Source organism: Trichoderma virens (genome assembly GCF_000170995.1).
Source record: "Trichoderma virens Gv29-8 chromosome Unknown TRIVIscaffold_3, whole genome shotgun sequence".
Classification (NCBI taxonomy): domain Eukaryota; kingdom Fungi; phylum Ascomycota; class Sordariomycetes; order Hypocreales; family Hypocreaceae; genus Trichoderma; species Trichoderma virens.
This window is the reverse complement of record NW_014013746.1, coordinates 812,606-830,035: the sequence shown is the minus strand read 5'-3', so window position 1 is coordinate 830,035 and position 17,430 is coordinate 812,606. Positions and strand designations below refer to the sequence as shown.

At 51.2% G+C, this 17,430-nt stretch overlaps 7 protein-coding genes across 7 annotated transcripts; 1 reads left to right on the top strand and 6 right to left on the bottom strand.

Moving 5' to 3' along the window:
- Window positions 1–229: 229 nt before the first annotated feature.
- TRIVIDRAFT_31676 (uncharacterized protein) lies at window positions 230–1,448 on the top strand (the record flags this gene model as incomplete). The annotated part of the gene is made up of 4 exons (XM_014104055.1): window positions 230–439; window positions 496–647; window positions 708–764; window positions 1,022–1,448. The coding sequence occupies 4 exons, from the start codon at window positions 230–232 to the stop codon at window positions 1,446–1,448; spliced, it is 846 nt and encodes a 281-aa protein (XP_013959530.1).
- A 1,740-nt stretch (window positions 1,449–3,188) lies between these two features.
- Window positions 3,189–4,675, bottom strand: TRIVIDRAFT_85103 (uncharacterized protein; the record flags this gene model as incomplete). Its single annotated transcript, XM_014104054.1, has 3 exons — window positions 3,189–4,020; window positions 4,078–4,162; window positions 4,227–4,675. 3 exons carry the CDS (start codon window positions 4,498–4,500, stop codon window positions 3,789–3,791), a joined length of 591 nt encoding a protein of 196 aa, XP_013959529.1.
- A 670-nt stretch (window positions 4,676–5,345) lies between these two features.
- TRIVIDRAFT_54807 (uncharacterized protein) lies at window positions 5,346–6,559 on the bottom strand (the record flags this gene model as incomplete). The annotated part of the gene is made up of 2 exons (XM_014104053.1): window positions 5,346–6,279; window positions 6,360–6,559. 2 exons carry the CDS (start codon window positions 6,557–6,559, stop codon window positions 5,346–5,348), a joined length of 1,134 nt encoding a protein of 377 aa, XP_013959528.1.
- A 655-nt stretch (window positions 6,560–7,214) lies between these two features.
- On the bottom strand, window positions 7,215–8,670 carry TRIVIDRAFT_198294 (uncharacterized protein; the record flags this gene model as incomplete). Its single annotated transcript, XM_014104052.1, has 7 exons — window positions 7,215–7,233; window positions 7,276–7,385; window positions 7,430–7,490; window positions 7,629–7,636; window positions 7,773–7,852; window positions 8,331–8,342; window positions 8,595–8,670. The coding sequence occupies 7 exons, from the start codon at window positions 8,668–8,670 to the stop codon at window positions 7,215–7,217; spliced, it is 366 nt and encodes a 121-aa protein (XP_013959527.1).
- Window positions 8,671–9,154: 484 nt separating this feature from the next.
- TRIVIDRAFT_32462 (uncharacterized protein) lies at window positions 9,155–9,398 on the bottom strand (the record flags this gene model as incomplete). Its single annotated transcript, XM_014104051.1, has 2 exons — window positions 9,155–9,253; window positions 9,306–9,398. The coding sequence occupies 2 exons, from the start codon at window positions 9,396–9,398 to the stop codon at window positions 9,155–9,157; spliced, it is 192 nt and encodes a 63-aa protein (XP_013959526.1).
- A 1,837-nt stretch (window positions 9,399–11,235) lies between these two features.
- On the bottom strand, window positions 11,236–14,697 carry TRIVIDRAFT_62008 (uncharacterized protein; the record flags this gene model as incomplete). Its single annotated transcript, XM_014104050.1, has 2 exons — window positions 11,236–14,556; window positions 14,689–14,697. 2 exons carry the CDS (start codon window positions 14,695–14,697, stop codon window positions 11,236–11,238), a joined length of 3,330 nt encoding a protein of 1,109 aa, XP_013959525.1.
- A 288-nt stretch (window positions 14,698–14,985) lies between these two features.
- On the bottom strand, window positions 14,986–16,393 carry TRIVIDRAFT_215408 (uncharacterized protein; the record flags this gene model as incomplete). Its single annotated transcript, XM_014104049.1, has 1 exon — window positions 14,986–16,393. The coding sequence occupies one exon, from the start codon at window positions 16,210–16,212 to the stop codon at window positions 15,280–15,282; it is 933 nt and encodes a 310-aa protein (XP_013959524.1).
- Between the last annotated feature and the right edge of the window lie 1,037 nt (window positions 16,394–17,430).

Below are 17,430 nucleotides of genomic sequence, written 5' to 3'. Positions count from 1 at the left end.
GCAATTAATCTTTCCAATAATGATCCTTTACTAATGATTCGTTATAGCTGGATAATATTTCAACTGGCCGGCCTATCACATCTATCTGTAATTTACTAACGCTTCCGTTGCCCATTACCCTCCCCTGGACTCTGGAATACTTCCCTGGATCCCGCCGACTCCATTTCTCAGGACCTGTATCGCCACCCTTGCCCGCACGAACTCCCAAAGGACTCATCACACAGTCGCCATGTCTCTCAACACTCGAAATGGGTGTGTTCCACCCTCCCCAGCTATTGTTGCCCCGCCTTCGCCCACAAATCTGCGACTAACTGTTGGGGATCCGGTCAGTGAGCCGGCGAATGAACCTGAGGAGCGAGTTCTACAGGCCGGATATTGGGAACATGGCCGCTTTTATGGTTCTTGGAAGATTGGGAAGTACCTTTTCCCAATTGACAAGGTTTGTCTCCGCTTGGTGTCGGTACCCCACATATTGATTCTGACAATATCGTCTAGGAGGAGCTCAATAGGCTAGATATCTTTCACAAATTCTTTATGGTGGCAAGAGAAGATCGCATCACTGAGACTCCCCTTGACAAAGAGGGACGGCCTAAGATTATGGATCTTGGAACAGGCACGGGCATCTGGGCATTCAATCTTGTAGAAGAGTGAGTTTCATCATGTGGAATGGTCTAAGCCGACTGAATTACCATGCTCACACTATCCAGGTTCGCCACGGATGCCCAAGTCCTGGCCGTCGATCTCAACCAGATTCAGCCAGCTCTGTAAGTTGCCATTCAGAAAGTCTTGATTTTGTCAACAATCTAATGCATTGCCAACAGCATTCCTCGAGGCGTAACTACCATGCAGTTTGACATTGAAGAACCTTCGTGGGAACCACTGCTTCGGGACTGCGACTTGATCCATCTTAGATTACTCTACGGCAGCATAAAGGACAACAATTGGCCTGCTATTTACCGCAAAGTCTTTGAGTGAGGAACTCTATATGTCGCGGCTTGTTCATGTCTGACTTATGGTATAGGCACTTGGTCCCTGGGGGATATATCGAGCACCTGGAGGTAGACTGGACACCACAGTGGGAGGACGAAAATATCCCAACGCATTCGGCTCTGCGCGAGTGGGCTCACCTATTCCAGCGCGCCATGCGTCGATACCACCGTAGCGTCACAGTATCGTGTGAAGACGCCCAAGACATGATGGAGGCTGCTGGTTTCACCGAATTTACCGAAACTACTATGCGGTGCTACGTGAATCCGTGGTCTCCCGAGCGCCTTCCCCGAGAGTCTGCTCGCTGGTTCAATCTCGCCCTCAGCCTAGGTCTCGAGGCCATGAGCATGATGCCTATGATTGAGAAACTTGGTATGACCAAGGAGGATGTTCTGGACCTCTGTAGTAGAGTCAAGAAGGAGATATGCATTCTGCGCTATCACGCCTACTGCACCCTGTAAGTCGCTACCCCTATGACGTTGCCACCAGGGCTGTTATTGATCCGCATACAGACATATCTGGACAGCCAGGAAACCGGGTGGAAGGCCACAGCCCCCTCAGCAAGAGGCACTGGCGCCTGTATCGGCGCCTGCAAACGTCTAGAGAGGCCACAGCCCTAGATACCGCGGTTGCTATCGCGGTGAAGGGTGTGTTTATACTTGATGAAATGACCCATTGATGACGACACCAGAGGGTCAATTATGCATCGCCATTACGCAAAAGTATAGACAAAGGGTCTATATGAGAACAAGAAATATGTCAAGGGCTAAAACCCTTGACAGCTTCATCTTCCGGCTATGACAGTTGGCGGATATCACGATATTAAGAGCATTCTTCTGATTGATGGCACAATGATTTCGCGAAATTTAGCGTTTTGGGGTTAACAGCCTAGAGTTGACATGATACCTCTTGCTCATTTACAACGTTTCCCCTTCATTGCCTAGATGTTTTCGAGAAGGGGGAGAGGAGGGGATTGTCCAGCATTTCTTTTTCTTGTGCGGCTTTCATTGTTTTTTTTTTTCTTTCTTTTTCTTTTTCTTTTTCTTTTTCCCTTTAATTTCTAGTGTACGGTATATGTTTTCTACGAAAGAAGGGGAGAGGGATAATGGTAAAATGTACGGATTTAGACGAGCGGGAAACAAAGGTACTAAATGAAGCCAACGGATGTGATGCTTGAGGGTGCATCCGTGCCCTACAGGAAGGGCCATTATGAAGAGCTGGGGGGTTACGCGATGGTTGGTGTTACGGGGCAATGTTATGTAGTTTGTGCTTTTGAATGGTCGATTGGATTCTTTGGATTCTTTGGATTCTCCGTCCAGAGTTATGTTGATGTTGTTGGGTGACCCCTGTATCCTTGGCACGTGGTGAGCAAAACGAACGAGGCTGTAAGATGGACATTCCACCTGGGAAAGAATCTCCATTGCAGCAAAACATAGAAACCCCATTTCCCTCCTTGTCTTGTATCTTGGCTTGTACAATCTACTTCTACAGCATCTTAGGTACAGTACATCTAACGAGGTTTAGTCGAAAAAAAGAAAGAAAAAAGGAAAGGTTGGGAGATGCGGCCCCGTATGGGGCAGATCCGCTATTTCCACAGAGACAGGGGATGGGTATGCGAGCAGACAGGGAGAAAAAAGATGAAGGGAAAAAAAAGAGAGAGAGAGAGAGAAGAGGAGGAAACGGCTTCATGGGGGGATGGCAAAGTGGGAAATGAGGCAGAAGTGGCGTCTACTGATTCAGCATTTTTACAAGGAAAATGGTGGTTGTTCCATTCTGTGCGTTCTTTTGGTACCAAGTCGCGACAGACGTGAAGCATTCATATACATGTACATGCACTGGAACTTTCATCAGGGGCGAGCCAAAGAATACGACTCGTCGGCAAAGGGTATCGCAGTGACCGGGGAGGGGGCAAGGGGGGACTCAAAAAACCAACTACTACTACTACTACTACTACTCTGTCCATATTAGTGTTGACAGCTCACAACACACGAGCAGGGCAACTCGCGATTCGCGCGGACAAAGGCATTCCGAGATGAAGTGTCTCTCGACAAAGCAAAAAGCCGGCAAAAGGAAGAATTACGACCAGTCGGCTCAAGCCCATACAGCCACGAGGTTGCACCGATGTTACATGTCAGTTGACGCAAGGTTGCTAGCCGACAGCCGGTTTGACGGGGGTGCCCAGAGAGGTTGGTCTTGACCATCCGAAGAATTCGTCATGGATTAAGTAGCTGCTTCTGCTGCTATGGCATCAAGCAAGTCTCTGATGTACATGGTGTGTGGGTGTATGCGTGACAAAAGGGGTGTTACAAAAAAAAAAAAAGTCAAAAACCAGGTTGCTCACACGTATACACTCGAGGCAAAAGAGGGATTCTCCAAAATGTCCAAGCCCAAGACCCCTTCCTAATCCCTCCTGAGTCTCGCCTCGTCTTGCCCGCCACGCATTCTCTCACTTTTTTTTCTTCTTCTTTTGCCCACCAATTGGTCACACCAGATATCCCTTGCTTCATCAGTCAGGGGTTGTCACACCTGACCATGTTTTCCTCTATTCCGATCCGCTTTGTCTATCCGTACATGCCGTTTTTCGTGTTTTTTCCTATATGGTATGCGTGTGTTGCGTGCGTGCTTGCCATCTCTCCTCTTTCACTCTCCATATTTTTTTTTCTCCTTCTACCACGGACACTTCTCATGTTCCGAGCATCAACCAAGCTTGACCGAGTGGGGCCAGGCTTGAATCATTGATGCCTGTATATTTTTGGCCTCCTTTAAAAAGAGGAAAAGGAATTGGAGATTCGCAGACACGTTTAGTGGTGCGAAGCGGTCTCTCCGCGGTAGCCAATCAGCTTGAATCGGCCAATCATCTCGCCAACAGTGAAGAATCCCAGGGTCTCAGCGAAGATGACACCACCAGCAACGAGCTGGCCAGGAGTCAGGCTGCGGGCCTGCTGGAGGAGGTTCTGGGGAGACCTGAGGATGGCACCGCTCTGGATGGATTGCCACAGGGACTGGTAGAAGGTCTGGAAGGTGGCAACGGAGCTACAGGTCGAATGGTTAGTGTCACCACTCGGGCATGTATAGAAACGGGTCGCTTACGGAGGGCTCATCTTCTGGGCGTGGAAGACAATCTTGCCAGTCTCGATGGCGACCTTGCCGTAGTAGACGGCCTGGGGGGTTTGCTCTGCAGATTCAAACACGGGTCAGCAAAATGCGCGGGGTTGGGCAGGGACAGCTGCGCCACGTACTCTCAACGAAGCTGATGAGCTTGCCGGTGCGTCCACCGACCTTGCCGAGCGCGTTGGTGAGACCGCGAGCAGCGCCGGCAATGGCAGGGCCAGCGGCGCCCGCGACGCGCGACAGGCCCTGCGCAGCCTTTGCCTGGTACTCCTTGGCCTTGTTGGCAGCATCTTTGGCGGCATCGGTGGCCTTGCCGGCGGCAGAGCTCTCGAAACGGCGGAAGGCAAGCTGGCGCAGGGCCGGCGAGCGGAGCATGGGGCGAGCAAGTGATGAGGGGGCCATGATGGCTGCTGGTGAGGAAGTCTGGCGGTTGGACCGGAGAGGTGAGAGAGAGAGAGAGGAAACCGGGTCGGCTCTAGGGAGAAGCGGCGGGTTTCGAGGAGGCTCGTCTCGGTGGCAGGGAATCGCTGGCCGGGGCGCAATTGATGGGGATTTTTTTGGGTTTTTTTAATTTTGGATACTCAGTATGAGGGAGAAAAAAAAGCTCGGGAGAATTCGTGAGGTCGCAAAGCCGAAAGGTGTGAGGTGTGGGGGCTTGGCCCGTTTTGGGAAAGCACATCGGAGGCGAGCGCTTGCTGCTTTCCATTTGCCCAGACGACGGGTATATGTACTTAAGCTTGTAACTTCAATGAAGTGCGTACCTAGGTATCCAGTACTTTTACTGCTAAGTGCGTGCATGCTTCAAGTTCGTACGATGTTTTCGCAACACCACCTTCTACTTCGATTTTGGTATATGTAGAAGCACCACTACTAACCTGATTTCAGGTATATTATCAAGTCAGATGGCTGTTTATTGCTTTTATTTTATTTATTTATTTATTCCAAAAGGCATCAACTGTGAGCGATTATTGATTTGATTCCTCTGCATTCTCATCCGCCAAGCCATCATTTATACGCTTTTGCATCTCGCCATCCTGGAAGAAGCATGACCAGGGGGAAAGGGGGGAAAGGAGAAAGGAAGAGGGGGGAGAAAAAAAGAAAAGGAAATAAACATTGAAAAACGATGCTCCGAGACGCAGTCAGCCAACCCAGTATCTGATGCTTGCAAACCCTTCCAGCCGATCCTTGTTCCCCCCAGTTCTCATGCGCAGTCATCACCTTAACATCTACAATGCGCAGCTCAACCCTCAGTCCAGGCTCTGGATCATGACCTTGATGGCGCCGCTCTTGGGATCTGCTGACGTCTCAAACGCCTTGACGGCCTCTTCCAGCGGGAAGCGATGCGTGACAAACTTTGACAGGTCGAGGACGCCGCTCTCAATCAGGCGGATGGCTCGCGGCCATGTGTTGCTGTAGCGGTACTGCAGCTGGATGTCGACCTCTCGCACGCTCGCACGCATAAACGGGATGTTGATTTCGTTCTTGCCCACGCCAATCACGAAGACCTTGCCTCCAAACTTGGTGGCCCAGATGGCCGACGCAATGCTGCTCTCGACGCCGGTGCACTCCATGGTCACGGCGGGCTCGATGCCGCCAAAGGCGCCGACAATGCCCTTGGCCGTCTCTTCAGCCGACTTACCAATCTGGATCTGATGCGTGACGACGCGGGGGCAGATTTCCTTTGCAAACGCCAGACGACTCTCTGAGATGTCGGTGATGACCAGAGGACAAGCACCGGCGGCAGCGCAGCAGAGCATCGACACGAGACCGATAGGCCCAGCTCCGCAGACCAGGACGGGGTCGCCGAGTTGGACCTTGGCCCTCTGCATACCGGCCAGGGCCACGCTCAGAGGCTCCAGCAGCGCGCCGTTCTCCCAAGACATGTTGCCAATCTTGTGACACCACACGGCTGGGTGGTTGACGTAGCGCCGCAGCAGTCCGGGCACCGGTGGCGTGGACAGGAATTCGACCTTTTCGCAGCCATTGTAGCGACCCGTCAAGCAGGGCTCGCAAGCGTTGCAGATGACGTTGGGCTCAATGGCAACCCGATCGCCGACCTGGAGGCTGGTGACAGTCGGGTGGACGGCAATGACTTCGCCAGCGGACTCGTGGCCGAGGATGTGGTCGCCCTCTACAATCATGGGTCCAATGCACCCGGCGTGCCAGAAGTGGACGTCGGATCTAGATGAATTCTTGTCTTTAGCTGGCTGGTCCTCTGCGCTTGGGCGCCGTGCAGGAACAGGCATAGACGTATCACATACCCACAAATACCAGTGCTACGAACGGCAATGGTCACCTCGCCGGGCTTGAGCTCGGCTCCAGATTTGACGGCATCAGCGCTGGGCTCGGCTTCGCTAATCCAAAGATCATGCTTGGGGTTTGTGAAGACGCCAATGTTGGGCTTGACTGAGATGGCCGCCCCTCTGGCCTTGGGAGCGTCATCAACCGCAGAGGGCGACATGGCGAGCTGTATGCGTGCTAGCTTGCAACAAGGAGCTTGGGAACGTGGAGAGATGTCGGCCTTTGAAACAAGCACAACGTCAATACCGGTGAAGGAAGAAGCAGCGAGGAAGATGCAAGTTTGTATATTTATACTTTGCCCTCTCTCTTTTTTTCCCACTCCTCCTCCAGGGTCTAGAATGGCTGCAGCGGCGGCTATAAAAGGTAAGGCATCGACCGAGTCCACCTCCAAAGAGCGTTCTCCTCCCCTCTCCGTCCCATGCGAAGATGATGTGGGGGTCTATCAGCTTCCCATGCCTGCAGCGAGCATCCCCGACTGCTAAATGCTTAGCTGTGCTGTGGCTCATTGCCCAACGGCCATGTTTTATTCCCCAATCCCCAATCCGGAGCGATATTGGGCCCGGAAATGCCTAAGCGCACTTATAACCACACAAGGCCGTCCGGGGCCGTTTAGACGGGTCCGATCCTGACCCGCGCCAATCACGGTGACGGGGGGACGAGCAAATCAAAGCCGCCGCCACTTGTGTGGACCGCGAGATTTCGAGTGACCTAGGCAACCTTTTCCGTGGGAGAGGTGAACAGGTGATGACTACGGAGTACTCGTACTTGTGCATATGCTGAGAGATGAATGGGTTAGACATGCATGACAAACAAGTTCATCTAGAAGCCGTAGAGCTAATACATATTAGTTCGTTTGCCCGAGTGATAAGTACCTACTGTACGTTGCCAAGTTGCGTCTCTTCCTCCGGAACAATTATCACCAACCCTGTTGCCATGACACGACGCAACGCAACCTGCCAATCAAGAAAACACCCTTCGGAATTAATCTGGAGAATCTCCTAGTTCGGCTTCACTACACACTCCATCTCACCTGTTTCTGGCCACCTCCTCTCTCCCCCACACCTAATGCGTTGAGAAAGCTCGGGCTGTGACTGGCACGGATATATACTCGGTGGATCTGTGCTGCTTTTCATTTTAGGCATGTTCCATCCGTTCAGCCCCGTGGCCGTGGTCGCAAGCAACATGGCGACGGGATGGGGCTGCATGAGCATATTCGGTCGAGTACCTACATGAGCGCCTGTATTGTTTTATTTTTATTTTATTTTATTTTATTTCCCCCCTTCCTTTTCTCCGTAATACATGATTCATGATGCTCCGTCGTCGGTTCCGTCCGGATTGGCTACGAAAGTGGCTTATTTGGGTAAGCTACGTACTAGGTAGCTTGATAAAGCTTGCCAGGCTCCGTAATGGATGATAGCGGTAGCTGCAATACTTTCCATACGCATACACCTACCTATCTGATCAAGGTTAATGGCAAAAAAAGAAGAGACGGGGGAAATATATATATATATATATATATATATATATATATAAGGAGTAGTAACTGAAGAACAGAGCAAAAAATGAAACTTTCAATGCGTGAACTGGGAATCGAACCCAGGGCTCCCCGACGTTGCTCGGATGGCAACGGAGAATTTTACCACTAAACCATTCACGCTGGTTCTTTGTTGAAAACCAAGTATCGGAATTACCATTATGGATTTGCTGCAGCTGAGACCCCGGAAAGCAATTTCCCCTCCGTCAACACAATATCTAGATGAAAGATTTACCCAAAACAGCCTGTAAATCATCAGTTCGCATAAAGAAACACCTTCAATAGAGGCAAATTCCAGTTCCAATCCATCAGCATATACCTTGCCAGCACCCCTATCCATTCCCATCCTCCAGACAGCCCGTCTTGTACGTCTCCTGCAAACAGTGCTCCGTCGTACCATCGATAGAATCTAGTACAACCGTAACACGCGCATCGGTTCCCACCAAATATGTATGTTTGCGTTCGCTGGAAGCCACGGTAGGTATGCAGTAGGCTGTCGTCTACAGTAGGAGCTGATGTCCCACCTCGTTGAGCCCAGTTAAAATGTACAGTGAATCACAGGTTCCCTGCTGCTTCTGCTTGTAGATGCTGCAATCAGGATAATGTCTGTATCGCAATATCGCATACTCTACAAAATAGCAATGCTTGCTTGCTAGCTTACCGTCTTCACGGTTCCCCTCATCGTCTGATTCACGTACATGGACGACATGATAGACAAACTCGTGCGTAGGTTCCATTTTGATCGCTAGCAAGCTTCTTCTATTTGCAGGCCGTCGTCCCATAGTTACACAATATCTATCCAGGATCTGCTGAGAGCTCCCCTAGCAAACATTTAAGATCGCCGTCAAACGATGGGCACATGAGTAGCATCAATCAAGAGTAATGGAATCCGTTGAGCTGTTAAAAGTGGGCCAATCATTTCTGTATTCGATCTGGCCTTGCTCTACCCATGATAACAGGGTGAGGGTTCTAATGCAATTATCGTTCATTCGTTTCCCTTTTTTCTTTCCATTGGTACGCCGGTCCACATTTTCCCAAAACGCCAATACCCATTGCTCCAAAATATGCTCTCCTGTTCATATTGCCATACTGTCCCTGAGTAGTCTAGCATCGATTCCGTAGCCGCTGTGTAGGTGTAGGAATATGTTGCGGCCAGTCCTTGATGCCATCCAGATGCTACTGAACGAGGCCCGATACCACACGACGGTGCTGGGCTATGCCTTAATTACCAACGGAGACGACAACATCGCCTTTGCATTTACCGTAGGAGCAACATGCAGATGGATCCATGTCGCCTCGGAGGATGGCATCCACCTTTACCTAGAAAATGTCAATAACCATCCTTCAGTTAACCAAGGCATCAAACTCTTACATCTGGACAGGGGCCCGAGGGACCAATAGGTGCTGAAGCGACGAGCAGGCCCTGCAGGACTGCAAAGCCTGTCCATACAAGTGCTGACTTCATGATGCAGACGGTAAAGAGAAGAATCAATAGTATTTGTTCAAAGTTTCGCGATTTGGTATCCCGTGACAGAGGATATGCGATGGAGTCCCTATAGGGAAATCTTTGGAAAGAAGATTGAGGAAATGAGGTGGAGGAAGCCCAGAGATGACGTCCGAAAATAATCCTGCGCCGTTCCACTCCCTTAATGATAAGGAGCCGAGTGAGTGAAATAAAGTTGGCCAGAGTTGCGTAGATGGGTCGACAGAGTTGCGAGAGGTGGCGGAAGGTACCCTGGGTCCTAGAGTCTGGGGCTTGTTCTCGAGGAGGATCTGCGAGTAAACCTTATATATATGGATGGATATATGTCTGCGTGCCCAGGTATGTATATACACATATATGCCTTTGCAACGCTACGGGCAAGACCAATAGGTAGGTTGCTATACCCTGAGTTGTTAGCTTCCGGCTCCTCTGTATAGTACATAGAGCTTGAGAATGCATGTGATGCCTACCGCAATACAGGTATGTCCTTGGTAGTATTGAACAGCCGCGACTTCCCCTTGGTACTACAAAGCACCCAGAATGTACAGGATAGAGTAGGGTATCAGTCGTTGTGGAATGAAGTATCGAGTCTGGAGAAGATTGCCGTTGAGCAGGACAAACATGGCGGTTTTGTGCACCGCGGGAGGAGGGCGGGCGCCATATTAGTGCCTCGTACCTTATATCGCGTTCCACTTCTGTATCTATCTTTGCGTCACGATAGCTCGATGTGCTTTGCTAAATCTGCCAAGACCCGCTACCGTGGGCTTCTGAATACGAGTTGTTTCTCTGTGGCTGGTCAGGAAGACCCTTGCTCGGTTCCGCTGCCCTTGCTGCACAGGTATGCACAGATGCAGTATGTTTCTCTGCTCCTCGCTTGTCGGATCTTGGTCGGCACCCTTGAGAAACACTTCAGGGACTTTGTGCTGCTGCTGTTGTACATGGTGTTGACGAGGTTATCGCAGCCTTTGTACTGTGGATTTTTTGACTTCAGGTTTTTTTTTTTTTTTTTTTTTTTTTTTCTAGCAGCAGCAGCACTGCCCAGCAAGTTCCACCAAGAAAATAAGGCATACGCAGAAGGCGGTGGGCAAAGTACGAGCATCTCCAGCGTGGCTGCCGTATCTACATCGTGATAGTGGACCACCGAAAAAAAAAGCTAGCCATCTATTTCTCTCGTCAGACGATCCGCCCGTGACTGGCAGCTGAGACGAAACTGTTCCAACTCCCCTAATGTCTTTCTTTACTCACTCTCATTCTCAGCACGAAATAATTTTAAAAGACCCCTTGTGCTGAGGGACAGCTGTTTCAGCGGCCTCGTGTCTTTGTCGCGTCAGCATCGCCCCTCGGCACACTCGCAGCACAGCACTCCTTATCCAACAAAAGCCCGTCTGATCTCATGTTGACAGATGCTGGGAATCCACCGGCTAACCAACCCCCGTAGCTCTTATTCGTCTAGGTTGGACCCCGATTATGACGACACAGCCGTTGCCGTCACAGCTCCCAAGCCAGGACCCTGGTCCGTCTCTTCACGAAGCTCCATAGAGCCCACATGTGCCATCCAGCTATTAATACGCCGCTTCCCTTGTTTTTCTCAATGCAGTTGTGGCCGAAGAGCAACCCGAAAATGCTTGGTCGAAGCACGTCCATCCTTGGGTTCCCTATCTGATTGAGTGGCCGGGGGGTTTAAGGAGTAGCTTGGGGAAGCCATGCAATAATGCACATGTACTTCGTACGGAGTGGCCGTATTACCGATTACGCGATAAAGGCATTTCTTGCAAACCGTGATATCGTCAACTTTTGCTCCCTTGTTAACTGGAATGGCTCATTGCAGGCTCCAGGCCTCAAGCCCTACGCCTGCGAATACTACAGTCGCCGCGTCGCTCTCCAATCCGCCGACAGCTGCGATATCTCCAGCATCTGCCACGCCGATGCACTCTCCCCTCATGAGCTCGACATTTCCATCTCCGCCGCTGGGGATTCTCCACAGCTTCACGCGCTGATCGTTGCTCACACTGATACCTACGACTCCCGTGCGTCGACGAACTAGTAGGACACCTGCGATAGCTGCCGCGTGAGCATTGCGAACGATGCTTCGCCTTGAGAAAGTCCAGCTTGCATCGTCTGTGCTGCCCGAAATCCGACCGAGCAATGTTACCCCTACACTGTTGTCATCGCCTCCAGTAAACACTTGATACCCTTCTCCTGAGTCCATCATGTCTAGGCTCTTGATGCTGTTTTGGTGCAACGAAACCACCTGGTCTAGGACATATTTGCGCTGCATCCCTTCGTCTGGCTCGGTTCGCCATAGGGCAAGGTGGCCATCTGTGGATGCTGTGAGGAGTATTGGCAGCTGATCTCGCATGCTGAGATGGCGCGTTTGAGTAAGACATGCTCCTGTGTACGTTCCCTTGGCAAGGAGTTCAAATCGGCCGCCATCGCTTGTGTAGCGATATGTCCTTAAGACCGAGTTCGAAAACCCCATTGTCACCACTATGCCACTTCCATCATCAGATCGACAAACATCAAAATCCATGATACGGAGATCGGCATCCGCACTCTTGTCGGTAAAGACGCCCTCGCAGACGACTGCCAGCCCCTTGTAGTCCGACTCCAAATTCTGCACTTTCCATACAAAGAACTCTTCATTGCCAGCGCTGCTGAAGAGGTAGTCATCTCCCAGCCAAACAAGTTTTTGGAGGCCCGTAATATGCGTCTTCATGGACGCCACGCACCGCAGCTCCGCCTGTGCATCTTCTCCAATACACTGATACTCCCATATCCGAATGGTAGTATCCTCAGCACCTGTAGCAATATAACGGCCATTGGAACTCAGTGATCGAATCTCCCTCCCATGGATTCCAGCCTTCACCCATTCGTGCGCCATGTGGTCTGATGAGGAGATGGAGAGTTTGGATGTCTTGGTAAACGCGAAGCGATACCGACCAGGTATTGATTCACTGTATGTTAGCTGAAACGTCCGATGAGCTCCGCCGCACTCGATAGTTGCTAATTCTTCACGACGTGTCTCATTCCAAATGACGAAGTCCTTGCTTCTAAAGCCGTATAATACGAGCTCAGGCACCTTGTCTTGGGTAAACCATGCACCAGCAATCAGAGGCCCGAATGGTGGTGAGGTTTCGTGTCGCAGATGAAGAAGAATGGATCCTGGCTGCCGATCCATTTCGTATATCCTGTACTTTCCATCACGGGTTGTGACGAGGATATAGCGAGAGGCCTGTTGCGAGCCTGATTTCGGAGGGAGTGGGAGAATGGCAGTGATAGTATCACGACTTCGTGTCGCCATGTCTAAGATTGGGTAGTACGATCCATCCTGTTTCCGGTCAAGAATGGATAGCCAACCGTGCCGAGACCCGACGATGAGCAAGTCATTCACTTTCCCAGCCGCTGTAGGGACGAATCTAGGATCGAGCCCTTTGGTCTGCCCTTGACTGCGTACATCCCCCGTAGAGACATCAATCTCAAGGTAGTGAGATTCCGCCCTTCCATGGAGGAAGACCAGCACCTCGGCCAAAGGATTGCCCGATTCATCCCTACTTTTGCTTGACAGACAGTTCATTTCGATGATCTTGCCCGGCATGGAGGCAACGTGCTTGGTTTCCCGGGAGGAAAGATCGAAGTAGTAAATGTTTCCACTTGTTGTGCCCAGGAGAGCTGCCGTAGTAGTAATGCTTTTTACGACATAGCATAGCTTCATATCTCCTCGTAGCTCTTCAGCAACCTCAATCTGCTCCCACTCTGGTTCAAAATAAGCATCTTTGAGATGACCTAAAACAAGCCTTCCGAGGCTCGTAGTGATAAGGATATGGTCGTGGGAGAGAAAATCGTAGCGACTGATAATCTCTTTTGCGGGTGTAGTTGATTTCAGTGGGCTGACAAGGCCCTTGAGAATGTCGTCAGTGTCCAGAGTCACCGCACCGCCAAGACCATTCAGTCGTTCGTCGACTAGAGTGGGCTCTTCGATGAGACAAATTTGACTATCGGCGCCGCCGGTGGCAACGAGCACAGCCTTGTCTTCAAGCAGCATGGCTCTTGACCAGAGATGTTTCCCGTTATGCAGGGAGAATGTCTTACTGTGAGACAGTTTCCCTGTCAGAGGTCTCGCGCCGACATCAGCTTCCCCAGCCGACGCGGCATGGCTAATTTGAAGACGCCATCTCTGTGCCGTTGCATCCTCTCCAAAGGAGTAGACAGACATGGCATTCTCCCCGCATGACTTGCCGAATTTGACTCCCCATATGCGCGATGCGTGTCCCATTGCGGCGGCAACAGGAGCACTCCTTTTGCTAGACTCTTGGGTGCTATCGTCGTCGTTGATGTCGTTACCACCGAAGCCAGTGTTGATAACCTGGGTGGGCTGAGAGGCACGAGATTGGGTACTGTCCTCTTCTCGCTCCGTAATATCCCAAACCCGAATCGTTCTATCGTCGCTACAGCTGGCAAGTATCCGTGCCGTGCTACCGTCCGAAAGTGTAATTGTGCAAATATCCACGCCGAAGATGGAGCCCTCATGACCTTCGAAGTTGAATAACGTCTCAGTTATCCCCCTGCCACCTTCTTTCAGACGGCATTTCCACACTACGACGTGCCCAAAGACAGTGCCGCCGGCCACTAGAATAGTATCATTTGATATCCAAGTAAGATGAGCGGAGTAGAGCATTGGCCTTGAAGGTGCAATGGCAGCGCTAAGGATAATCTCTCCGGTAATGGAAGAGTATTCCAAAGGGATGACTTCATTGTGAGCCGTAGCCAGAACGGCGACAGAAGTGTCAATATCTGAAAAAGAACCATGATATATCCAATCAGGAGCCGTCGCCCTAGCTATCACAAACGTCGGATCATGCATCTCAGTAAGACTCTCAACAGGTAGGATAGCTACATGGCAAAAACCCCATACGAGAACCCGCCCATGCCGCACGTGGATCCCATGAATGGGCTGGTCCGTAAATACGCTTGTCCGAGAGACGAGACGTCCTTTGTGCTGTCCATTTTTCGCCTCGTAGACAACGAGGTCAGAGTCCTCGCCGGCGAAGACGAAGAGTTTTCCGGATGGGGCGCGATATAAGGCGAGAGATGTGATGGGCACATGGGAGAGATCCCGCTTCAAGCCGATTTGGGTTGTGGCCTTGGATGATTGATTAGCTGCGTCCTTATCTGAGTGAATACTTGGAAAGGCTGGGGAGGGGGGAGAAGGACGAGGTTGATGCTTGTCGAAAGCAGAAGGAGGGGCAGTTTAAAACGGCATGCAAAGACGCACATGAACCATGATGATGCACTCGGTAGAGCCGTAGATTGACAGTGGCCCTTTATCTTGTGAGCCACGGGCTCAGCGAAGCAAATGCGTTATACAGACATTCAATTCCGGTGAGTGGACGGTTCTTTACTAAATCTTGCCGGTGTTGTTGAGTGCGTGATGAAATATGTGGTGCCAAAAAAATTTGTGCATGCACCTACTATTACCTATCAATGGCTACACCACCATCTCACTAGCACATGTCAAATCTCGACAAGAGCACAACACATCACGACAGTACAATTGTCATCAAACACGAAGCTGCGATAAAATGTGGTTTTTAAATTTTCTTGTCGTTCATTCATAAATGTATCCTCCATACTCTATATACAGATTGTTCCCACCATCTTGGGTATCCCAACTGCCAACAACTAACTGTGCCACCCCGTATCCATCCCATACTCAAAATTTACCAAACGCCGCGCAAAGGAATGTATAAAAACGCATCACAATAAGCACCCAAGTACTTCTTCGGTCGTTCATGTATTCAGATGTACCACAAGTGGTCGGTGCCTTCTAGCCCATTTTTTATTACCAGGTCGAGTCACCATCCATTTAGGCACGGTGAGAGTAGGGCTCGTAGGCAAGGTCGGATCGGCCAGAGCCGGCGGCAAAGCGAGGAGCAGAGGAAGTGTAGCCGGTCTGCTCGCCCAGGGGAGCATATCCACGGGATCCAAATCCGCCAGCAGGCAGCAGCTTCTCGCCATCGCTGGAGTGGTGGTGGCTCTTCTGGCGCTTCTCGGGCTTGCAGCAGCAGATGGTAAAGATCCAGAAGAGACTGGCACCAAGGCAGAAGGCAGCGCCAATCCAGATGATGGCAAGGAAGCGGCCATCAAGGTGAACCTTGGCACCATAGAGCGACTTGGAGCCCTGGACAACACCGGCAATGATGCCAACGGTAGCAGTGGAGAGGGAGCAAGCAATGATGACGAGGATGGTGGTAATAACAGATTCAAACCACGTCAGGCAGGAGACGGCCCGAGAGAAGTTTGAAAATATGCCAATGAGAAGCTCCAGGCCAAGAGCAACGAGGGAGATGATAAAGGCAACCTCGGACCACTTGATAAGCTTCTGGAAGACCTTGAGGGCGTCCTTGACATCCTTGGGCAGCTGGATGGTGGTGCTGCCCTCCTTGATGTCATCAACGTTGATCTGCTTGCTGGCCCAGTCGAATTGAGCCTTGGAGCAAGTCCACTTCTTGTTGTCATCGGAGGAGCAAGATCCCCAAAGCGTGAGGTCATAGTACTTGTGGAGGCCAAGGGCTTCGGCAGTGATGTTATCCGTCTGGGTCGCCTTCATGTTGAATTCGGCTCGCGAGGTGAGAGACTTCAAGGTCAGCGGGCTGACGCTCAGGTTGCTGAGGTCCACCTGGATGAGCTTGACGTTCTCGTGGGCAACACCGGCAAGAACTGCATAGAGCAGAGTGCCGATGGAGGCAATTGTGAGGATCAGTGGCAAAGCCACACAGAAAAATCGACCGACACCCATGCTGTCTCGATTTCTGGTTTTCTGTTTCTTTTGTTTATCGGTGGGGGGATTCCGTTAGGCAGAGGGGTTGCTCTGATATACAACGAGAGGGCTGGTCGACGTCTCTAGAGCAAAGATCGACCGGTGCAAAACGAAAGTCGTCGAGCTGACGCAAACGGTGACAAGACACAAAACAAGACGGGATGAGGATGAGATAGACAGCGGGAAAGGGAAGCATCCAGTTGGGCACCAGGTGGTTTTAAAAGCTGGAGCGGGCTGAAGAAGCGTCGTTGCTTACCTGTTAGTGGGCTGCGGCGAGTGGGTGGCGCAGTAACAGAGCCCAGAGGCGTTTGACCACTGTGCGAGGGTGGGGTGGATCCCTCGGTGGGCAGTGCGAGATTCGCATGCAGTTGGGACGATCCAGCTGGTGCTGACAGTGTCTGATGGCCTCAACCCAGCCGATATGGTTAAAAACGCGCATATGGCCACAGGGCTTACTCCAGCGGAGAGGTCAGTGGGAGCTGCTAGCAGGGCCTTGCAGGGGTCTTGGGACGTTAGCACGAGGTGGTGCCAAATACTGTGTACTGTGCTGTACAGTGTCTTGATGTCAATGCTCTCGGCTGGATCTCCATGATTCGCAGCCCGGGTGGATGTGATGCACGTTACTGAACCTGAACAAGTGGCGTTACTAAGACGCACAAGCCCAGGTCCATAAATAGCCAGCACCTGTTATAGCTGTTGTTCCTTGGAGGTGGCTCAGTGCGAATCCAGATAGCGCTCGTGCTATCTACAATTGAGCCCGTGCTAAGGCGCGGAACTACTGCTGGGCTTCCCTGTCGTGATACAAATAGCTACCCCATGATAAATTGCCCGTAAGCACATGTTTTACGCCAACAGGAAAGAAACAAAGCCGTGCTATTTTGGCACAACCGCCCAAGGCAAGGCCCAGATTGGTCATCGTGGGACTAACTTGGATGGCACCTCGCACAGGAACGAGCAAAAGTACGGAGTAAGAGTCCAAGGAAATGCCCCGGACTTACTGTTGGGTTGAGGCTGCGGCCTCCAGGGATCAGGATGGACCAGACATCAATCGTTACTATACTTGTACTACTTGTATTCCGTGCCCCGCTGGAGGTGCTGGAGGGCTCAAACACCCAGCCCCGCGTCATAGCTCGATGGATGGCTGGCGACGCTGCGGTGGCTGGAATGTCGAATCCCCTCTCTGCGGGATGTCAATCA